The following is a 19,195-nucleotide window of genomic DNA, read 5'->3' on the forward strand; positions in this document are numbered from 1 at the left end:
ACATTATAGTGAGAGGATGCAATAACTATGTTACAAGGATCTAGGACCTCATCCTGCAAAGACCTGTGCACCATGCAAGATGAATAGTTTCATTGAAGTCAACAGGTAGGTAATCCTTTCTCCAGTGAACATTCCCATTAACTTGCATAGGGGTACTTGCATGAATAAAGACTACACAGGTTTATTCAGGAAAGAACCCTGTATTTTTGTATTATTTCAGAGATTAGAGGCTATGCATCAACAGCCCATGCTGGTTTTGGGATTGGATACTGCACCTGAAATCAAACCCAGGTCTCCTGCCCATCACTGCAGAGTTTTGCAAATAGGTGGCTGAAATGACTGTGATTGAGAAAGTGAAAGAGACAGCAGCCAGATCATCAGCTGATGTAAATCAGTGTTGTCTGTTATCACCAGCAGAGCATTGCTGATTGAGGACCTGGTCCACAAAATGTGCAGTTTGTTTGCATCTACTTATAAAACTTGTAAAATAAAGTGATTAGTGTGGTATTTGCTTTAAGAGCATTCACATATTTGTACTAAGGACCAGAGATACTTTATACAATAATATGATGTACATGTCTTAAGCGTGTATACATCCTCTGATTGTATACTAATTTTATAGCATTTACATTTGATACATGTGTTCAGATTTCTGATTCATTTTATAATCTGTTTCTTCCCAGTCCATTTATATTGTTCCAGACTGAGAACACTAAAGAAGGTGAAGAATATCATTATACTTCTTTGCAGTCTGGCAGTAGCCTGGGCTACTCCATTAAGTCTCTTAAAAATCTTCCTTAGTGGGGACTACATAATCAATCCCTTACCCATACTGGCGAGCAATTACTCCCATGAATAGTCCCACTGAAGCCACAGGGGACCGTCTGAGTAAGTAACTGGTTGCTGTTATAGGTAAGGGTTCCATATCTGGCCCCAAAAGTTGGAAAATCAAACAAACTTCCTCTTTACCTCTTATTGATCACTTTTATTTTTATTCCCTTTGATTCACATAAGAACCTTTGTCTTCTTTTTAAAAGATACATCGAGGTGAAAAGGAGAATGACAGCATTGCTGGAGAACACCAAGCGAGCTATGCGATTCCCCCCGCCTTCCCCGTAAGCTTCAATTCTCCTACCTACCTCCTTCCCCACTTTGAAAATACCACCCAGTCTTTATGTCCTCCCACCATTTTTATAAAGTGATCTACCGGATGAAAGCCAAAGAAAGAAATAAAGCCCCTGTACAGTTTTAGAAAGGTCACTGCAGCCAAACATGGCACAGGGCTCCGTCCTGCAATCACAGCCAGATTCTGCTTGGCTGTTACGTGAGTGCTCAGTTCTTGGGGAGTGTACAAAAGCCACCCCCGCCACTACTGCAGGCTGTGCGTGGGCCAGACATACTTGCAGTCCTTGTGCTCTCACCCAAATAAGTAGATTGTGAGGAGAGTAGCTAGGACATGAGCTGAGACTTTGGGTTTGTGTTTGGTCTCTCATCCATGCTTCTCTGAATTTCCATGGGTTTGATGACTGCGTCTGAGGTTTTGATTCACCCCATCTCTAAAGATAACTTTAAAAAGTGGCATTGTAGGTGAGCAATGTGGACCAAGGAAACTATACAAGTTCCCCACATTGTTTCCTGCTTCACTCTGTAGAAAAAGACTACACAGAGGATGGTCTGGCCCTTAATCCCGGAAGTGTGATTTGCTACTGCTTGTTTTACAGATGAAATTTGGAGGACTGACTATACCAGTCATGGGCAACGTTCCCTCTAATTTTTGACAGGCCGTGTGCCCAAAAGTGTCTTCTGTGCAAATTTTTGACAGGCCGTGTGCCAATTATTGTGCTTCTGTGCAAATTGTTGTGCGTGCGGTTTCGCCGTGTGCACAGGGTTTAGGATCTGTGTATGCGCGCACAGCGTAGAGGGAACAGTGGTCATGGGTATTTTCGGTAGTTAATTGTTCGTCTCTCATCTGACAGGTGGCTTAACTCCACACCCAGGGCAGAGATGCTGTTGACATACATGGGTATTTGCATTCTCCAGAAAAGCTAGAAGTGACACAACAGGTGTGTTTTTGGAAAAAAATTGATGCTGTATTTGTCTAATCTCAGGCGTGAACTTCTTTTCATGGAGGGAGGAGTGCAAGGACACTGGCAATGAAAAACTGATGTGTGAGACTGGCAAGAGGGCTGAATTATGGTGGGAGGGCAGGAGAGAGGAATTTAGTGTGTTTAACTTTTAAAAAAGCAAACACCTAAATAGGCATGGGTGAGCCTAACAACAAACTCATCACTTTGCTTCAGTCTTGTAAGACTTTCCCCCACCATTCATATTTAGACTATATGCTCTTTGGGGCAGGAACTGTATCTTTCTCTTTGTTTCAAAAGCATCCAGCACATTTTGGGTATGCCCATAGTCTACATAAATAAATAACAACGAATTAATATCTGATTTGTGGGCTTTGGATTACATTTTGTAATATGGTGCCAGAGTTGGGAGCAATGGCTGAGGAGGGGTTTGCATAGATGGCTTTAAGTCGTCTCTGCATTTCTCCAGATCTTGGTCTACACTGTAACATAACAGGTGTTTTAGTCGCTATGACCAAGAGATTAAAAAATGGTATTTACCATCAGACTTCCTAAGCATAGTCTGGGATTTTCAAAGGATCTTAAGGGAATCAGGTGCACAGCTCCTATTGAATTTCCCATTGAAAATCTCAGCCAGATCTGGGTCTTTGGCTTGGGTTGATCTCTAATTGCAATGTGTAGGCAAATGAGTAAATATATGCAACATTTCTGCTACTGCCCACAGGACTGTTTGTGATCCACAAATGGATGTGGAAAGTTTGAGGGTGCCATTTGAATATATAGGTTTGAAAATATGATGCTTAAAAAGGAAATGGAAAAGCTGACCTGGAGGAAATTCACTCTATGAAGAGGCAGCGGCAGCTTGCTAGACTTGGACTTGTTGATAGAGCTTAGGGGATAGGCCTATTTTTTATTTTCTTGTTCACCATATTTAAGCCTTTACCTTGAAGAATGCATTTCTTTGACAGGTGTTTACAAATAATTATTTTCTGGGATCAATCTATCCTTTCTTTCATTTCCAATCATATAGGAGCCTGATAATGAAAGCACCAATGACAGCAACAGGAATGAAGTTACTGTGGATGGAGGCAACACTGGTGATGGAATGGTAAAGTGAAGGTGGTGACACTGGAAGTGGAAATGGCAGCGCTAAAGGTGGAATTAATCATGTGACTGGCAATCCAAATGCAAACAGCCAGCAGAGTGAACCCAGAGGTACCGATGAGAAGTCTGGCAACATCAGCAGTGAAGACCGTGATGAAATGCATGATTCTAACGAACTCATACAAGGGGATGGCCCCACTGACAGCAATGAATCTGATGGCTCTGTCAGTCCTGAGAAAGGATGATGATTCAAACCCTGACAGTGAGATCAAGTGCAGCGGCCAGCAAAAGGATACCAGCGAGTCCAAGGAATCAGGCGGCGAGGACCATGAAAGCACATCATTCAGCGATACCGAGGATTCAGACAGGGACAATGACCGCAGCGAGAGTGACAGCGAGAGCAGCAGTGACGATGACCCCAAATCAGACAGTAGTGACAGCGAGAGCGATACCTGTAGTGACAACAAATCAGAAGGCAGCAACTGTGATCGCACTAGTGACAGTGATGGCAAATCAGACAGCACTGATAGCACTAGTGACAGTGATGGCAAATCAGACAGCACTGATAGCACTAGTGACAGTGAATCAGGTGGCAGTGAAGGTGACAGCAAGTCCGATAGGAGTGAGCATGCACCTAATAGTAATGACAGTAGTGGTGACAACAGTGGCAATTCACCCCATACAGAACTCCCAACGGACCGCGAATCTGAGGAAAATGACAGTGATGGTAGCGCAAAGTTAGAAGACAAAGACGGTACGAGCGAAAGCCAATCACAAAGTGAAGGCAGTAATAGCAAGGACTCAGCGAGTGATGATTAGAACTGGGGAAACGAAAATCCGTAGTGACATTGACACTAATTTAGAGCAAATGGAATTTGTGTAGGTGGGAAGGGAAAAAGGACTTAAACGAAAACACCAATAGTACCTAGACATTATCTGAACTGTAATCAAAGATACTAAGCAACCTTAGAGCAAGGCTAGAGGAAAAATGTATTCCCTCAGTGCCGTCCAATTCCAGTCAATAAATAAAAATAAATACTGAATGCATATGTTAAAGTAACGTTTTCAGTTGCTATAATTTTATTAAATTGTACATCACGTTCAAATGAAAACTAGTGAGTGTTTGAAACTGTGGGATGATTTAGCATCAGAATGTATCAGTAAGTTATAATACTTGAAGATTTATAAGTTGTCCCTCAATCTAGGACAAACCACAAATTGTGGGTAACATTATTATTAAACATGTGTATTGCTAATATATAGATCTCACACACACACGCACACACACCCTCTTTCCATGTGATATTCCTGTATGCTGCTGGTAAACCCACATTCTCCATTTAATGACAGTTGTATGTAACTTTCCCTCTCTTTTAATCCAATCATTTCAAAATCGTATTTTCAGAAGATGAAATAGGTAATCTGTAAAATAAAGATTTTTTAAAATGTAGTCTATTTGCCTTCTTATTGGGAAGGAGTCTTGGTTTTACTGGCAGTGTTAAAAGAACGGCATAGAAAGTTTGTAGTAAAATCAAAAATTCTTCTTGTTAATATGAATCGTTTTACAACACCTGAAAGTGCACTAGGCACCTCAGAATGCAGTTAAGAACACATAGGCCCAGCTTAAAACGTAAAGATCTATGTATTTACAGAGCCCAGATACAGGGCCGGTGCAAGGATGTTTCGTGCCCTAGTCGAAACTTCCACCTTGCGCCCCCACCCCACCCCGCCCTGAGGTGACCCCCTGCAGCAGCTCCCCACCGCCCCCTCTCTCCCTCCCTCCCCTCGGCCTGGGGAGCCGTGCGGCAGCTCCCCGCTCCCCCTCCCTCGGCCCGGGGAGCCGCGTGTGGCAACTCCCCGCCCCAACTCACCTCTGCTCCGCCTCCTCCCCGAGCGCACCGCCGCTTCTCCCGCCTCCCAGGCTTACGGCGCCAATCAGCTGTTCGGCGCGCAAGCCTGGGAGGGAGAGAAGCAGAGCGGGGAGGCATGTTTAGGGGAGGAGGCGGAGCAGAGGTGAGCTGGGGCGGGGAGCGGTTCTCCTGTGCACCGCCTGCCCCCATTACTTGCTGCAGGCGGCCCTCCCCACACCCACCTGCCCCAGCTCACCACCGCTCCACTGCCTCCCCAGAGTGCACTTTTGGCCGCCCCCAACCACTTGGCGCCCTAGGTGACCCCCTAGTTCACCTTGTGGTTGCCTTTGCCCCATTCTGCTGGGCACTGTACAAACACAGAAGAGACTATCCCTGCCCTTAACATAAGTAGTCCCCTTAAGTTCAATGCTATTACTGACCACACTAATTCAGAGAATACACTAGACAGGATTTTGGCTGCCTTCCCCAAAAGCACCTGCTGCACCTTCATGCAACACTAGAGGGGTTTGGAATATCCAGACCAAATTTATTTGAAAGATCATCTCATCCTTTGACGAGCCCTGCATTTAGGGTTTGTTCCTGCTCCTATTAAAATGTAGTTATTGACTTAAATGGGACCAGAAGAGGATCTTTAATATATGATTTACTCTGCAGCCCATTCACATGAAAGTTACAGGCCATTCTGTGAGGTGCTAACCACACTCAACTCTTGTTGATCTCAGTGGAAGTTGATGGTGCTGAATGAGTCACAAGGCCAAACTGTAGGCAATGGCTGATGTGAGCCCATAATACCTATAGCTAATCATGGTATAAAGATATCCAGGGCTTGTCGGAATAAAAAGGAAGGCTGCAAGGAGTATTATCAGGATGTGCAATGCTCATGTTTATCACTTACCCAGACAGTGACATTTTGACAGAAGACAACGTCAGGTGTTTGGAGCTTGAGTTAAATGCAGGTTCAACCTAAAAAGCCAACACTATAATTGTTTAAGGCACAATTCCTTTGTGATGTGAAGCCTAGGAGTGTAATTTTGTTTGAAGTTCAGAGGAAAGCACATCCCAGGTTATTGAGTGTGACAGACAACGAAACCACAAACAAACAAAAATCAACGAGAAAGGAAGAAAGCCATTTATGGAAGAAGAGAGTAAAAACACAAAAGATTTGACCCAGTGCCTATGGAAGTCAACACCAGTCTTTCCATTGACTTCACTGGGCTTTGGATCAGACCCAGATGGAGCTAACAGAATGGAAAGCCGAATGTACAATCGAAAAAGGAGAGAAATAAAGGGAAAGAGGAAAGAGAATTACAACTGCAATAGAAATGAAGGGAAGAGGATAGTTATAAAAGGAATGTACAAAGAGAATTAAACTAAAGGCACACTGTAAAAAAAGGGATGAGAATCAAAGAAAGCACAAGGAAATAGAAGAGACCATGAAGCTAAATGGCTGCTGTGGGCAGATTCAATGGAGAGAGTTATAAAAACTGAAAATGATGGGGGCGAAAATTAACACTTGAGAAAACGGAGCCAGAGAAACTGGTCTAGGCGACAGGCTACTGGAGACCTAGGGTTTATTCCTGGTACTGCCACTGACCAGCTGTATGAGCTTGGGACTCTGTTTCTCCTAGTCTTTGTCTGTCTTGTCTTATTAGATTGCAAGATTTTGGGGACAGGTACTGTTTTTTGCTATGTGTTTGTACAGTGCCTAACGTACCTGAGTCCCAATCTTGAGTGAGGGCTTTAGGTGCTACTGGAGTATAAACATCATGATTGTAAATTTACCCCAGTGTTGAGACGTATCTAATTCATTATGCACCATTTCACACACACACACACACACACACACATATTTTTTTGCTTAATTCAAAGACCCAGTACCCATACTGAGAAGAAAGCAGGGTATCTCTGCAGTGGGAGCCCACAAGGGAAGGCGTCTTGATCCAGACTATAGGGGAAAACAAGATTTGTTTTACAACATTATTTTAAAATTCACAAATATATCTATGTTTGTGTCAACAATTAAAGACTATGAACAGAGAATAATAAATGACTAATCACATAATTAACAGTTATTCAGCACCTATGTTCAAAACATCTGACATTCATTAATTTATTAATCCTCATGAAAACTTCATGATGTAGGTAAATATACTCCTTTTAGCGATGGGGAAATTGAAGCAGACACAATTTAGGATAAAATTTTCAAAAGCGCCTAAGTCTCATTTTTTAAAGTAACTGTGGCCCAGATGCTCAAAGGTATTTAGGCTCCTAGCTGCCATTGAAATCTGGGTCTTTGTGGCTTCAGGCCTTTTGCATTTAGGAGCCCAAGCCTCACTGGAAGCCCCATTTAAAAATGTTACCCTTAATGACTCATCCACTTGACAAAGGATGATGGTACCAGAGGTGGGATTAAAATCCAGAAATAAGGAATTTCTGACGTCCAGCCCTAGGCCAGCTAAGAGTAAAACACTGGAAGAAATCCCCTCCCTCCAAAGCTGTTGTATGACAGCTTACTCAGAGGGACTCCTGCACCCAAAGCAGGGTTTCCATAGCACTGAGGGGAAGCTGCACAAAAGTCAATGCAATTTACAACTACATTACATTTTTGGCAAATTACTGATAGTGTGGGTTTCCCCATATTTCTGCTTCGAAAACTGTGTCTTTTACTGCATTAGGAATACACTTTTTTTAAAAAAAACGGCATGAACTCTGCAGTCTCCTTGTTTCAGTAGTGTTGTCGTTGTACTATAATTTTGTGGAAACTAAGGGCTCAATTCTCTGTTCCTCCCAAAAGCGGATTATTGCTCAAATGGAAGGGCAGTTCAAAGAGGATTGTAAATGCCCCCTTCCATGCTTTTTTCCCTAGCAAGAACAATTCCACCCCATAGTAATATTTTATAAAGAGTAGTTTCCATTCAAGACTGGAAAACTCATTGCAGATGACTGAACTGTGGAGTTTTGTGTGCCCACACACAACAGAAAAGCAAGGAAAATAAATCTCAAAATTTACTTTGGTTCTGACCCTGTTCCCACTGACTTCCACAGGAGCAGGATATTGTGCTAATTGCAGTTTGTTTTTATTTGCCACACTTTTTGTGGTCTTACCTCACGATACGCAGCTTCTGAGAGACATGCAGCTAAATGACTGGAAAAATTATTTCAAGTGCTTTCCCTCAGTGATGTGCAGCCAATGTCTTAACATAGGACTCCCACCATTTCTTTCCGCATGGCCTGTACTAAACACGACATCTCCTGGGGAAATGCGTTACAGAGAGAGGGACTGAGGGATGGGAGAAATCTACTCATTCCTTTACCCAGTTAAACAAAAATGCCTTCTCATAACTTAGGAGGGAAGTGACACCACTTGGCAAAGAAAACTCGTAAAGTGCCCTTCGCTGGAATTGTTTATACTTTTTACTGAAAAAGAAACCAAGCCAAATTCCATTCTCAGTTACATCAGTGTAACTCCAGAGTAAAGCTGCTGAAGTCAGCAGAGATACTTTGGACTATTGATGTTAAACCTGAGAGTTGAATTTAGTCTACTGAGTATAGTGAGAGCATAACACAGCGTTGTGTAGTCTGAAGTTGGGGAGAAAGGTAAGAACTCTTTAGGGAAGTCTGGAGTTACCTTTCATTAGGACATCACTTAAGAAAACCCTTGCAATTTAGTGGAAGCTGGTCTATTTCAAAGGCAAAATATTTGCACTTCAGGCATATTTTTATGAGCTAAAGAACTAAGTCACCTCCAGCAGGGATGACTTAGGAATGTCCAAATGAGGACATGGAAACTATTCCAACCTTCCCTTCAGTTTGGTGGCAGCATTTGAAGAGACTCCCACGCAACACATCACTACTTTTCCCGTTAGACCTTAAATCCACTTCCTTGGAATAAACCGGGGTAAAGAACCAAAGGGAATGTGTGTTTGGTATTTACTAACATTGCCTAAAATTTTCTCTCTCTATTTATATATATTATTTACATATATATGAGAGACTAATAAAATAACAGTACTAATTATGTGTAACACATACATAGTGCTTTTCAAAGTATTTAATCCTCATGACAACACAGCAATGCAGATAGGTATTATTATCCTCATTTTAATGATGGGGAAATTGAAACAGAGAGGGTTAGGTGACTTGACAAAAGTCATATATGAAGTCTATGTCCAACCCAGGATTAGAACTCAGGAATTCCTGGCTCCCAGCCCAAATTCAGACCTCTAGAGGATGATAAAAGAAGGCAAGAAAAACCTCACCACCCAAACTGCTGTATGGCTTCCTCTAGCACATGCATCTATTTGGCTCAAGTCCTATTTAGCTTTTCCTTTCCATAAACAGAGCTAGGGCCTGATCAACAGAGGCTGATGGGAGAATGCCCACTGAGTTTGAGAAAAGTGGGACCAGGCTCTCCATTTCCAGATTTACTGTGTGAAGATAGCACCTGTGGAACAAGGAGATTTCATCCTGATCCTTTTCAGCGTGTTCTCACAAGGTGGTTAAAAACATACAATTCCTGGAGCATAAGTGTACAAACTGTCTGCTCGTATGACCTGAAAATATACATTAACAGGAAACAACCCCTGCCTGAGTATGACCGGGATCTGGCCATGTGTGTGGGTGATACTCTAACTGTTTGTGCTCGTAACCCTGTATGTATGTGAATGGCATAAATTTAGAAATGAAAATAAAGCCTTAGCAAGATCTTTCATTATATGAAAACTAGGCTAGTCATTTTGAAACCGCAAAAGGCTTTTTTTAGGGAAAATCTCTCTCTGGAGGCTGAAGGAAGTGTGGGGGTGCTGGATTCCCAGTGACACCTTATGACATCGTTCACCCTGTGAGAGTGCAGATTGGCCATCATATCTGCAGCAGAGTTTAAATTCATGCACTAGTGGAGGAGGCTCCAGCTACCAAAGCAACAGGGCGATACAGGTATTTAACTGGTCCTATGCCTTTGTGACAGCTGACTTGCCAAAGCTAAGGAGTCCTGAAGAAAGCCTGCGTGACGTGCATACAGAAGTAACTATTTTAATTTCTTTGGTTTATTCTGAAAAATGAAACAGCATGTACATGTTAACAGTTCTTGAGCTGTGATTTATAGAAAAGCACAACAGAACATCTCTGGGAAAGAGAGAGAGGAGGGGTAGGGGGCAGATTGTTTGTTTTCTAAGGAAAAAGCAAAAGCTCATCTCTCATTTTGAGATCTGTGTGCGCTTATTTAAGCAAGTAAAATAATGTGGTGTTTCCTTCCTAGAGCACATTTATCTTTTGTTTCTGTGTCATATGTTTATCTGATTTACCCAGTGTATAAATCTGTGAGTAAAGATGTTTATATGTGAGGCCTTATAATTCTGATTTTCTTTGCCTCGGGGGGGGGGGGGGAGGAATGCAGCAAATTTGTGACAAACGGCTATGGTGTTAGAGTATCCCGTGCAATAGACTCAGTCTCAGATATATCTTTTTGCACAAAGACACCGTGGAACAGATTCTGCCCTTTTTTTACCCTTGTTGCAGCGCGCCTTGCTCCACAATTATTGTGTAGTTAGATGCTACTTCGTGTGAGTCGGGGTGGCAGAATCAGGCCCCCTGTTAGTCTGAAAGAGCGAAAATGTGTTGACTTACCCATTGCAATGTTTATGGTTGATGTTACACAAAAGGGTTTAATTCTCAAAGAAAAAGATTACTTAAACCCACTCCTAAAATCTGTTCTTTGTGAAACATTAGACTGATTCAGTGAGACTGAATTTGCCCCCCAGTACACAGTTAGCCTATTCCTGAATTTTGTTTGGGATGGACAGATTGTGTGCAAGGCTCCATGTGATTTTTCTCCACTACTAATTTAGGATGAAAATGTAAATATTAAAACAAAGTACCAATAGCAATGGACAACATTCGGTACTGTGACCGTGATCTGTGGTACTAAACTTTTTAACAGGTTGATAAGCAGCCCTGGGTGACACAGTCATTAAGGAACTAGATTTCAGAGTAACAGCCGTGTTAGTCTGTATTCGCAAAAAGAAAAGGAGTACTTGTGGCACCTTAGAGACTAACCAATTTATTTGAGCTACAGCTAGCTCACGAAAGCTTATGCTCAAATAAATTGGTTAGTCTCTAAGGTGCCACAAGTACTCCTTTTCTTATTAAGGAACTAGCGAATCATAAACTGTTTTGCACCCTGTCATTACAGTTTAATCAAGAAAAATCTGCATTTCTCCAGGTATCCCCTATTCCAAACCAAAACATGAAATTTAACTTAATCTTCATGGCCCAGCTTCAAAAGCCACTAGAGATTTTGGGTGCTAGACAAGAGCATGTGCTCAGCACTCTTTCCAAATCAGGATCTTTTAAGGTGTCTCAGGTTGGGCACCAAAACCCGAGGCATCCAAAATCACTGGGTGCTTTTGAAAATCTTATATGCCGTTATAATCAATCATGCTGAATTTCAATTAAGAGCATGTGAAAATACTCTTTTGTAACACCCCTACTTCATTGCAGCTACAGACACTATAATCAATATGAAGACAGTACTCCTGGTAATCTCTCTCTGGGCTTTATCCTGTGCTCATCCTGTAAGTACTTATTATAAAATCATTAAAATCCCTAGTTTCAGCATTTTAAGCATGCCCAAGACCTTCTGTACCACTTCTGTTCATTCATAAGTTGTCTTTTCAATGTGTTTAGGTGCCCAGCCATCAAAATGCCCATTCTGAGAGCTCTGAAGAATGGGGGGTAAGTTGACCATCAAGAGTTTTTCAGAAGACTCTTTCAGCAAATAGCTTATGAAACAGTATTGTAAAGCGGAACTGGTCTCTGGTTAATAGCGCTCGAAACACTACTAGATTAAAATAGCTGCTACACCTCTAGGCTTTGAGTTATATCCATTTTTCAAGGTCATTTTAATTCATAATGGTTTCAGCCATTTCTACATACACCCTCTCCCCCCACCCCCATATGTGGAGATAACTAGGTGATAAATTGCATTACATGCTTTTGGCCACCTCAACTACGTGCTGCCCACTAATCTATCCCCACAAGACTTACTATAACAATCCAAAGATCTGAACAGCTTCAGAGAGCTGCCATTTAAAATAGGAATGCTGCCAGAGCAATGTTTCCCCCTTCACCACCAAATATGGAATTTCTTCCTGACCTTCCCACAATGCGAGGCACGAGACAGGCATGGTTCAGCCATGGACCAATAGCTACTATTTAAATGTAATAGTATCACAGCTTTAAAGTTTGGTATCTCCCAAACCCATAATGCTAGAAATGGGAACTTTATACCACTGGAAAGAAGAAAGTCCCATCTTCCCAGTGGGGGACAAATAATTTGTTCCTGACTCTGAAAGCTTATACTTTGTTGGTTCTAAAAAAATGAAACTGGTGGACTCCAAACCACTTGTGGTTTTGGTTTTCCTGAGCCCAAAAGCCTCCCAGGGTTTCGCAAATCTCTATCAATGAAATTTAAGTGACAACACCAAATAATTTCTGGATATAATTTTGAATGATCCCTTTACAAAAAACCCAGTTAGTTCATTTGAAACGCCAGCTGCATCCATGGCAACTATAATAAAAACACTCCTTTTATTTTACTCAAACTGAAATTACTTGAGTATAAAAAGATTCAGAGCACTTCAAAATGCATGAGCTGTTACTAAGACAGAGCCATCATATATATATACCCATCTCTTTTACTCAATAAAAACTGCAAGATGAAGCATAAACAAATGTTTGGGGTTTCTTGCATAAGGCAAGCTGTGGTTCTCATTAGAAACAAATAAAACCCGTGCAGAGGAACTGGTAATTAAGAGTCTTCACACTGCTTGCCTGACCCAAAGCCAAACGGTAATAAGCAGTTTACTTTACACCAATGGACACAATGTGGCCCTTACCATGGCATCAGTAAAACCGCAATAACATTTGCTTAATCAAAGTACCTTAATTTCGCCATTTTGTACAGGACACAGCAAGCGAAGAAAGTCTGAATGAGGAAGCAGATTGGGCTGGCGATGCTTACAGCAGTCCTAAAAGCAGTGCAGAAACTGGAGGAGAGGACTCCAATGCTGATGAGCATGATGGCACTGATGAAGAAAACCACGACCCATCCGTGGTTTCTAGCAGGAGCTCTGAAAGTCATCCAGATGATGTCGATGCAAGGAGCACTCAAGACTATGAAGAGGATGACAGTTTCCGAATTCAGCAGGCTCATCGTAAAAATTGGGCTGATCATGAGGATTCTGGTGACCTTGATGATGTGGAAGAAGTAGATGAAAACAGTCATGGTGATCAATCAACTGAGAAAAACTCTCTGGTAAGTGTACATAGCTCTCCTGTATAAGGCTCAGTTTCCTAGCAGATAACATTCTTCTTCTGCCTGTTGTCTGAGTAGAAAAAGTGGTTAGCAGTCTTAATTCAATCTGCCGTAAACATAGGGCTACAACATAACACATCCCAGATAATTTGCTGTAAATTAGCACTGTAATCTGATCAGGCTCTGTTTTCAAGAGACAGAGGATTGTGCTAACTGAGCTGAGTTTTGGAGAACAAATTTGGATTTGGGTAAGTGCATGGGAAATAGAGTATCACTCCTCTGGCTTTGTAATGGGAGCAGTGTGTCAATTAAAGACAAACAAATTGGATGTATTTGAAATTCACATATATGCAAAATTGTTATAGGACAAAATTTGACTACATGGAAAAACATAACCAAAAATACACAATTGTGTAAAATTATATCTGAAATGAAGCCCTATCCCCCGTTTTTTTTCACCACTAGATTATAGTCCTTCACATGAAAAACGTTGTTCAGATACCTAACAGACCTGTGGACATATGGGAAGCATTATTTTCTTATATCTTTATGGTCAAAAGCACAAAAACTCAATATTCATCCATGGGCCAGATTTTCAAAAGAGCTCAATATCAGCAGCTCCCATATTTTATTGCACAAATGGACCTGAAATCAATTACTATAAATTTGAAAACAACACTGGTCAAGATTTTCCAAAGAGCACAGCACCATGGAGTCCATGTGGAAGTTCTGGCTTTTTTCAGAATGGTGCAATGGGCCAGATCACGGCTTTTAGTGTTGTGGACCATTACTGTAGAATATTTTAGGAGTTATATTAAGGCATATACCATTACATGTAGAAATGGAACAAACCAAATCCCTGTATCCAAACACCCAGAACTTCAAAAGATGGATCAGAATTTTGTGGCTTGAGCCATGTTATATCACATCATGCTCTATTTATAGTGAGTGTGATGAAGCCATGTCATCCCAAACCAAGTAATATCATAAACTAAAATTCACCCCTCTCCTGCCATAAATCCAGTGAGGACACACATTTTAAACGAGTGGATTACTTGTTTACAGTATCTAAATTGAATCCTAGTAGAGCAGCAATTTCTAGGGGGACTTATTTTTAAGACTCCTAAAATGTTAACTGAAGTAACATTATTATTTTATTTGGTAGTTTGAAATCTAATTTGTTAGATATACATTTTAAGGCATACTGGGCCAAATTCTGCTCTCAGTTACACCCATGTAGCATTACGAATTTTGATGCAGTAGCACGAGTATAAATTATAGTAGTATTTGGCCTACACAATTTAGTAAACAAGTCGCATTTGTAAAATACAGGAAGGAAGTGTTTACAATGATTTCTCTTTGCCACATCTCTAGGAGGATGTAAACGAGATTCTTGCTATTGACCGCAGTGACCATGGAGATCACCACGCCAGGGACAGCAGAGAATCAGAAGACAATGGTGACATTGAAAATGATGGATTTCTTTATCTATCCAACGGCTTCGACTCTAGCAAGGGGGACGAGGAAAGAAATTATCTGACAGATGAGGAAGATGAGAGCGGAGATGATACCTTTGATGAAAATAACGAGGAAGAAATTAAGAGGGCAGACCCTCGATACCCTGTTCGTCCCGCTGGAACAGATGAGCACAGTGCAGTTGCTGATGGAGATCTAGATGGTGACCATAGAGCTACCGCTATGGGGAAAAAAGATAGCAGCAGCAGCAGCAGCAGCAGCAGCGAGAGCAGCAGCAGCAGCGAGAGCAGGAGCAGCAGCGAGAGCAGAGGCTTTGGTCATGGGGAGGATGCCAGTCGTGGCAGGCATGTCCCCAGCAAAGGAAACCGAGGCAACAGTGACAGTGCCTGCAGTAGCCAGGAGGAGAGAGATGATTCTGATGATGAAGGAATGCAAGGTGATGACCCATCCTTCTTTGAGAGCGAAGCTGGCAATTCCAACATGGTTCACGGTGCCATTCATTCCAAAGAGAGCAGCCAAGAAACCAGTAGGGAGCACCGCTACGGCAAGCGGAAAAGCACCAATAAATCACAGAAACCTTCCCAGAGCCATGTGTTCCGAAATGGTGATGATACTTCAGAAGAGGATGATAGCGCAGAGCACAATGACAGTAAATCCAAAGAGGACAGCAAGTCCACAGAAGACAACAGTTGTTCTGAAGAACACGTTGCCAGCCACTCCAGAGAGGATGTCACCAGCCAGTCAAACGAAAATGTCACCAGCCACTCCAGGGAGGATGTCTCCAGTCAATCAAGTGAAGAGAGTAGTGAATCCCAGGAAGAAAATGAGGAAAACTCCACAGACGTGGATAGCAAATCAGATGAACACAGCGGTAGCAAATCTAAAGAAGGTCAGGAAGACAGAGACTCCCCTGAGGATGACAGCAATACATCAGAAAGTGACAGTGAATCCACAGAAGATACGAGGGACCATAGCAAATCAGAGGAGAAGAGTAAATCCACAGAGGACAACTTGGAATCAGAAGAAGATAAGGATGGACCATCTCACAGTAAATCGGTTGAGAGCAGAAGTGCTTCAGAAGAGAGCAGTAGCAGTGAAGAGAGCAATGCCAGTGATTCGAATGAAGAGGACATCAGTTCTGAAGAGCAGCAAGGCCAAGACAGCAAGTCTTCAGAAACCAGTGAAAGTGAATCGAATGAAGAGGAAGATAGTGAATCCAGAGAGCACACTGCAAGTCAATCAAGCAGCCAGGAAGATGATAGTGTATCAAGGAGCATGGACATTGAAAGCAGAAAGTTAGTGCTTGATGTTTATCACAACAAACCCATTGGTGATTATGATGACAATGACTGCCAGGATGGGTATTAAAATATACATTAAAAATCCAAACTATATATGACTTGTGGGGGGGAGGGAAAAATCTTTTAATTTATTTACCCTATAGACAGTATTAAGGTCAGCAGTTCCTTCTGAGAAATATTCTGTGAACAATAAGGGCATGATGATTTTGTAGGATTTCACTATTTCAGCTGGTGTTTGCCCAATGTGAAATTAAATGAAAAATGATGCTTTAAATATGAAAAGGATAAATCTAAGTGAGAAGCTGATTTATGATCCTAGAACTGAATTAGTAAAAAAAAGGGAAAAGCTAAATATTAGTTAGAAGTGTTTGCAAATAAAATAAATGTATTTTTCAGGGAAGATAGACCCACCACTGTGCTAGCTTTATGTTCTCCTATAATTCATTGCATTATGTCCATGAACATTGTTAGGAGCGATGGTTGAGCATTAAGGAGAGAATGGATGCTTAGATTTATTACACAAATATTTGCATCTACAACTTCTTTAAATTCATTTGTCTACAGTCCAAATGCACTTTAAATTAATTGCCACTACTGCACATAACAAGGAGAGCGGCTAGTCACTGCACGTACAGTGTATGAAGTATCACTTCAGTATGGGACATATGTAATATTTTGTAATAAATGCACAGAAAACGTAGTTGTATCCTTTTGCATTGATGGCATCACTATTTCAGTGTTAACAATAATCCTATTTGACTGCCCTAATTAATATTAAAAACACCAGACTAAATAGTCACATGGTTTGAGTTTTCACTATTAGGTTACATTAAAATGAAACATTATTTGGAGTCTAACTGCTGTGAGCAGAAACAAAGAGTTTTCTGAACTGGTAACTTTAACATATGCAGCATGGCCAACTCAGATGGATGAACCACTTAAGGAAAAATAGTGCCTAATTCTGATCTCACACTGTTTTTATACCAGTGTAAGACAGTGGAGTCATTTTTGACTTGCTCTCACACCAATGAGATCAGATGCAAACCCTGTACTTGTGCTGATTTTGCAGCAGGAGGCCAGCATTTTGAAGCATCCCTCTTCAAAATGCCACTTTCAAAAAGAGATCCTAGGTGGAATATTATTGCAACATCAGCTAATCCTCTTTCTCTGATGCTCTATTACCATTCCCAGAAGTGCAGCCTCCACTAAATGCACTGGGAGTGAAGCTGTCTCTATGCTAGACCAAACCAAGGACAGTCCCGTGTTCAGAGGTGCACAAACATACACATACCATGACCCTGACTGACCCCCCTCTGTTCAGAATGCAATCATTATCATTTAAAAGCTTAGCAATCACATAGGGCTGAAATCTCCTATTGCCAGTACTGGACGGTAGAAAGATGCAGAGGAGCACAACTCTGAACATGACTGAGGATGTGGAGTTTTCTCGGCATGCACCTACATGGCCGTGCTAGTAACAAGATGAACCTGTGCACAGAAGGTGACAGCCCTTCTGGATCCTGCTCCAATCCTCTGGTGGTGGTTAGGAAGAGGACGATGACAGGAGCGTTCAGAAGGCTGGGGCAGTGGAGGGAAGGTGGTATGGGGAAGCTGGGAGGAAGGGCGCAATCAGAAGCGTGGCCACACATTGGTGATGGAAGAAGAAAATGGAGAGAGATAAGGGAAAGGGAGGTTAATGAGCAAGACAAAGGAGAGTTGAGAATGCGCCTGGGTTGTAGTGATGGTGCAGGAGGTGGGAAGGGAGAACAAACAAGGGTGCTGAAGCTGGAGGGGAGTTGGAATGGGAGTCTATCTGGGTGCTGGTACTGGGGTTGCAGGGAGTAGCATGGGAGGAGGATTGTGGGCTGAGCGGGACTTGGAGCTGGTGATGGTGGAAGGGAGTAGGGCAAGGAGGCTGAGAAGTTTTTCCACCTCCAATATGTTGGGAACTTAACTCTAGAGCTGCTCCCCAGCTGCAGCATCCTGGCTGAGGGCAGGTTCAGGCAGTCCCTCCCTACTTACTTTAAACCTATGTTGGCATAGCTGTACTCCCAACATCAAATTCTTCACGAAGGGCAAGGAATGCTCTTGTTCAATCCCAGCATCATGTTCAAGTGTTTGTGGGAGGGGGGTCCCTTGCAAATACTTGTTGTGGTACCAAAGAACATGGAACGTTAAGCAGCCTTGATGACGCTGATCCACAGCAAGCAATTAAATACAAGGACCTGCAGGATGGACAAATTTCCTAAACGAAAGCACATCAACTGGGTTAATTTTTGTAATTAGACTTAAGACTCTGAGTTGATCACAGAGCAGATGATGTATGGTGCTTACATGATATTCAAATTCAGTAATTGCTCCAGTTCTGAGAAATCCTGAGTCAATCCTGCTTGAGATCTGGAAACAGGAATCTATGTAAAATACGCGTAGATGAAACTGCATGAATTTTACCTCTCGGTGAAACATTATCTAAGGTCAGAAGCTGCAAAATTACAGACCAGTAACGCAAATCAATTTGCAAATGCAGTTTGAATTATGAAAAGGCAATGTCAAATAAAATAGCTCTTATTTTGTTAACAATGACCTCACATTACGGGTGACCCTTGATATGGGGTCAGTATTTGCTGATTCAGCAGAGCATTTTCGCTATGTAATTTACTTTAAGCTCATGTGAAGTCCCATTAAAATCAGTGGGACTATACATATACTTAAAACCAAGCATGTGCTGATGTGCTTTGCTGAATTGGGGTATGAAATCTGGGTTACGGGACTACAAACAGAGTTTTATGGATGCCTCTCCCACTACTTTTGTCTCCTGATGTAAAATGATTAAGCAACAAGGGCCAAATTCTGGAAAAGACTGAAAATTCACAGAAACGTCACCGGAATGTACGGGGGAAAGTTTGGAAGTGTGAAATATTGGAGCTCCCCTGAACAACAGATCCACTGGCCATGCCCCTCGTGTGCCAACATTTCTCTGTGCAGGACTGTGTGTAGAGCTCAGCGAGATCTGATTTGTGCTGTATAAAGATCAATGGTTTCCCC

General features: G+C 41.9%; 2 protein-coding genes across 3 annotated transcripts; both read left to right on the top strand.

The window, feature by feature from the left end:
• Positions 1-329: 329 nt before the first annotated feature.
• Positions 330-4,599, top strand: LOC144263492 (uncharacterized). 2 transcript variants are annotated; one of them, XM_077814374.1, is made up of 4 exons: positions 330-386; positions 684-1,115; positions 1,977-2,063; positions 3,115-4,599. In XM_077814374.1, exon 4 carries the CDS (start codon positions 3,270-3,272, stop codon positions 4,005-4,007), a length of 738 nt encoding a protein of 245 aa, XP_077670500.1. In that variant the 5' UTR covers positions 330-386; positions 684-1,115; positions 1,977-2,063; positions 3,115-3,269; the 3' UTR covers positions 4,008-4,599. The 2 variants fall into 2 exon arrangements, with proteins under 2 accessions (XP_077670500.1, XP_077670498.1); XM_077814372.1 differs by lacking the exon at positions 330-386 and having other exon boundaries at positions 576-1,115.
• Positions 4,600-11,577: 6,978 nt separating this feature from the next.
• Positions 11,578-16,217, top strand: DMP1 (dentin matrix acidic phosphoprotein 1). Its single transcript, XM_077814375.1, has 4 exons — positions 11,578-11,631; positions 11,744-11,791; positions 13,023-13,373; positions 14,748-16,217. Exons 1-4 carry the CDS (start codon positions 11,578-11,580, stop codon positions 16,215-16,217), a joined length of 1,923 nt encoding a protein of 640 aa, XP_077670501.1.
• Positions 16,218-19,195: the final 2,978 nt, after the last annotated feature.

This window comes from Eretmochelys imbricata, chromosome 4 (assembly GCF_965152235.1).
Source record: "Eretmochelys imbricata isolate rEreImb1 chromosome 4, rEreImb1.hap1, whole genome shotgun sequence".
NCBI classification, from domain to species: domain Eukaryota; kingdom Metazoa; phylum Chordata; order Testudines; family Cheloniidae; genus Eretmochelys; species Eretmochelys imbricata.

What these genes read in the sequence shown, in the direction of transcription:
- LOC144263492 (XM_077814374.1), top strand. Translation starts at nt 3,270, where the DNA reads ATGCAAACAGCCAGCAGAGTGAACCCAGAGGTACCGATGAGAAGTCTG.
- DMP1 (XM_077814375.1), top strand. Translation starts at nt 11,578, where the DNA reads ATGAAGACAGTACTCCTGGTAATCTCTCTCTGGGCTTTATCCTGTGCT. An exon ending in AGAGCTCTGAAGAATGGGGG is followed by an intron (nt 11,792 to 13,022) that starts GTAAGTTGACCA and finishes CATTTTGTACAG; the next exon opens with GACACAGCAAGCGAAGAAAG. An exon ending in CAACTGAGAAAAACTCTCTG is followed by an intron (nt 13,374 to 14,747) that starts GTAAGTGTACAT and finishes CCACATCTCTAG; the next exon opens with GAGGATGTAAACGAGATTCT.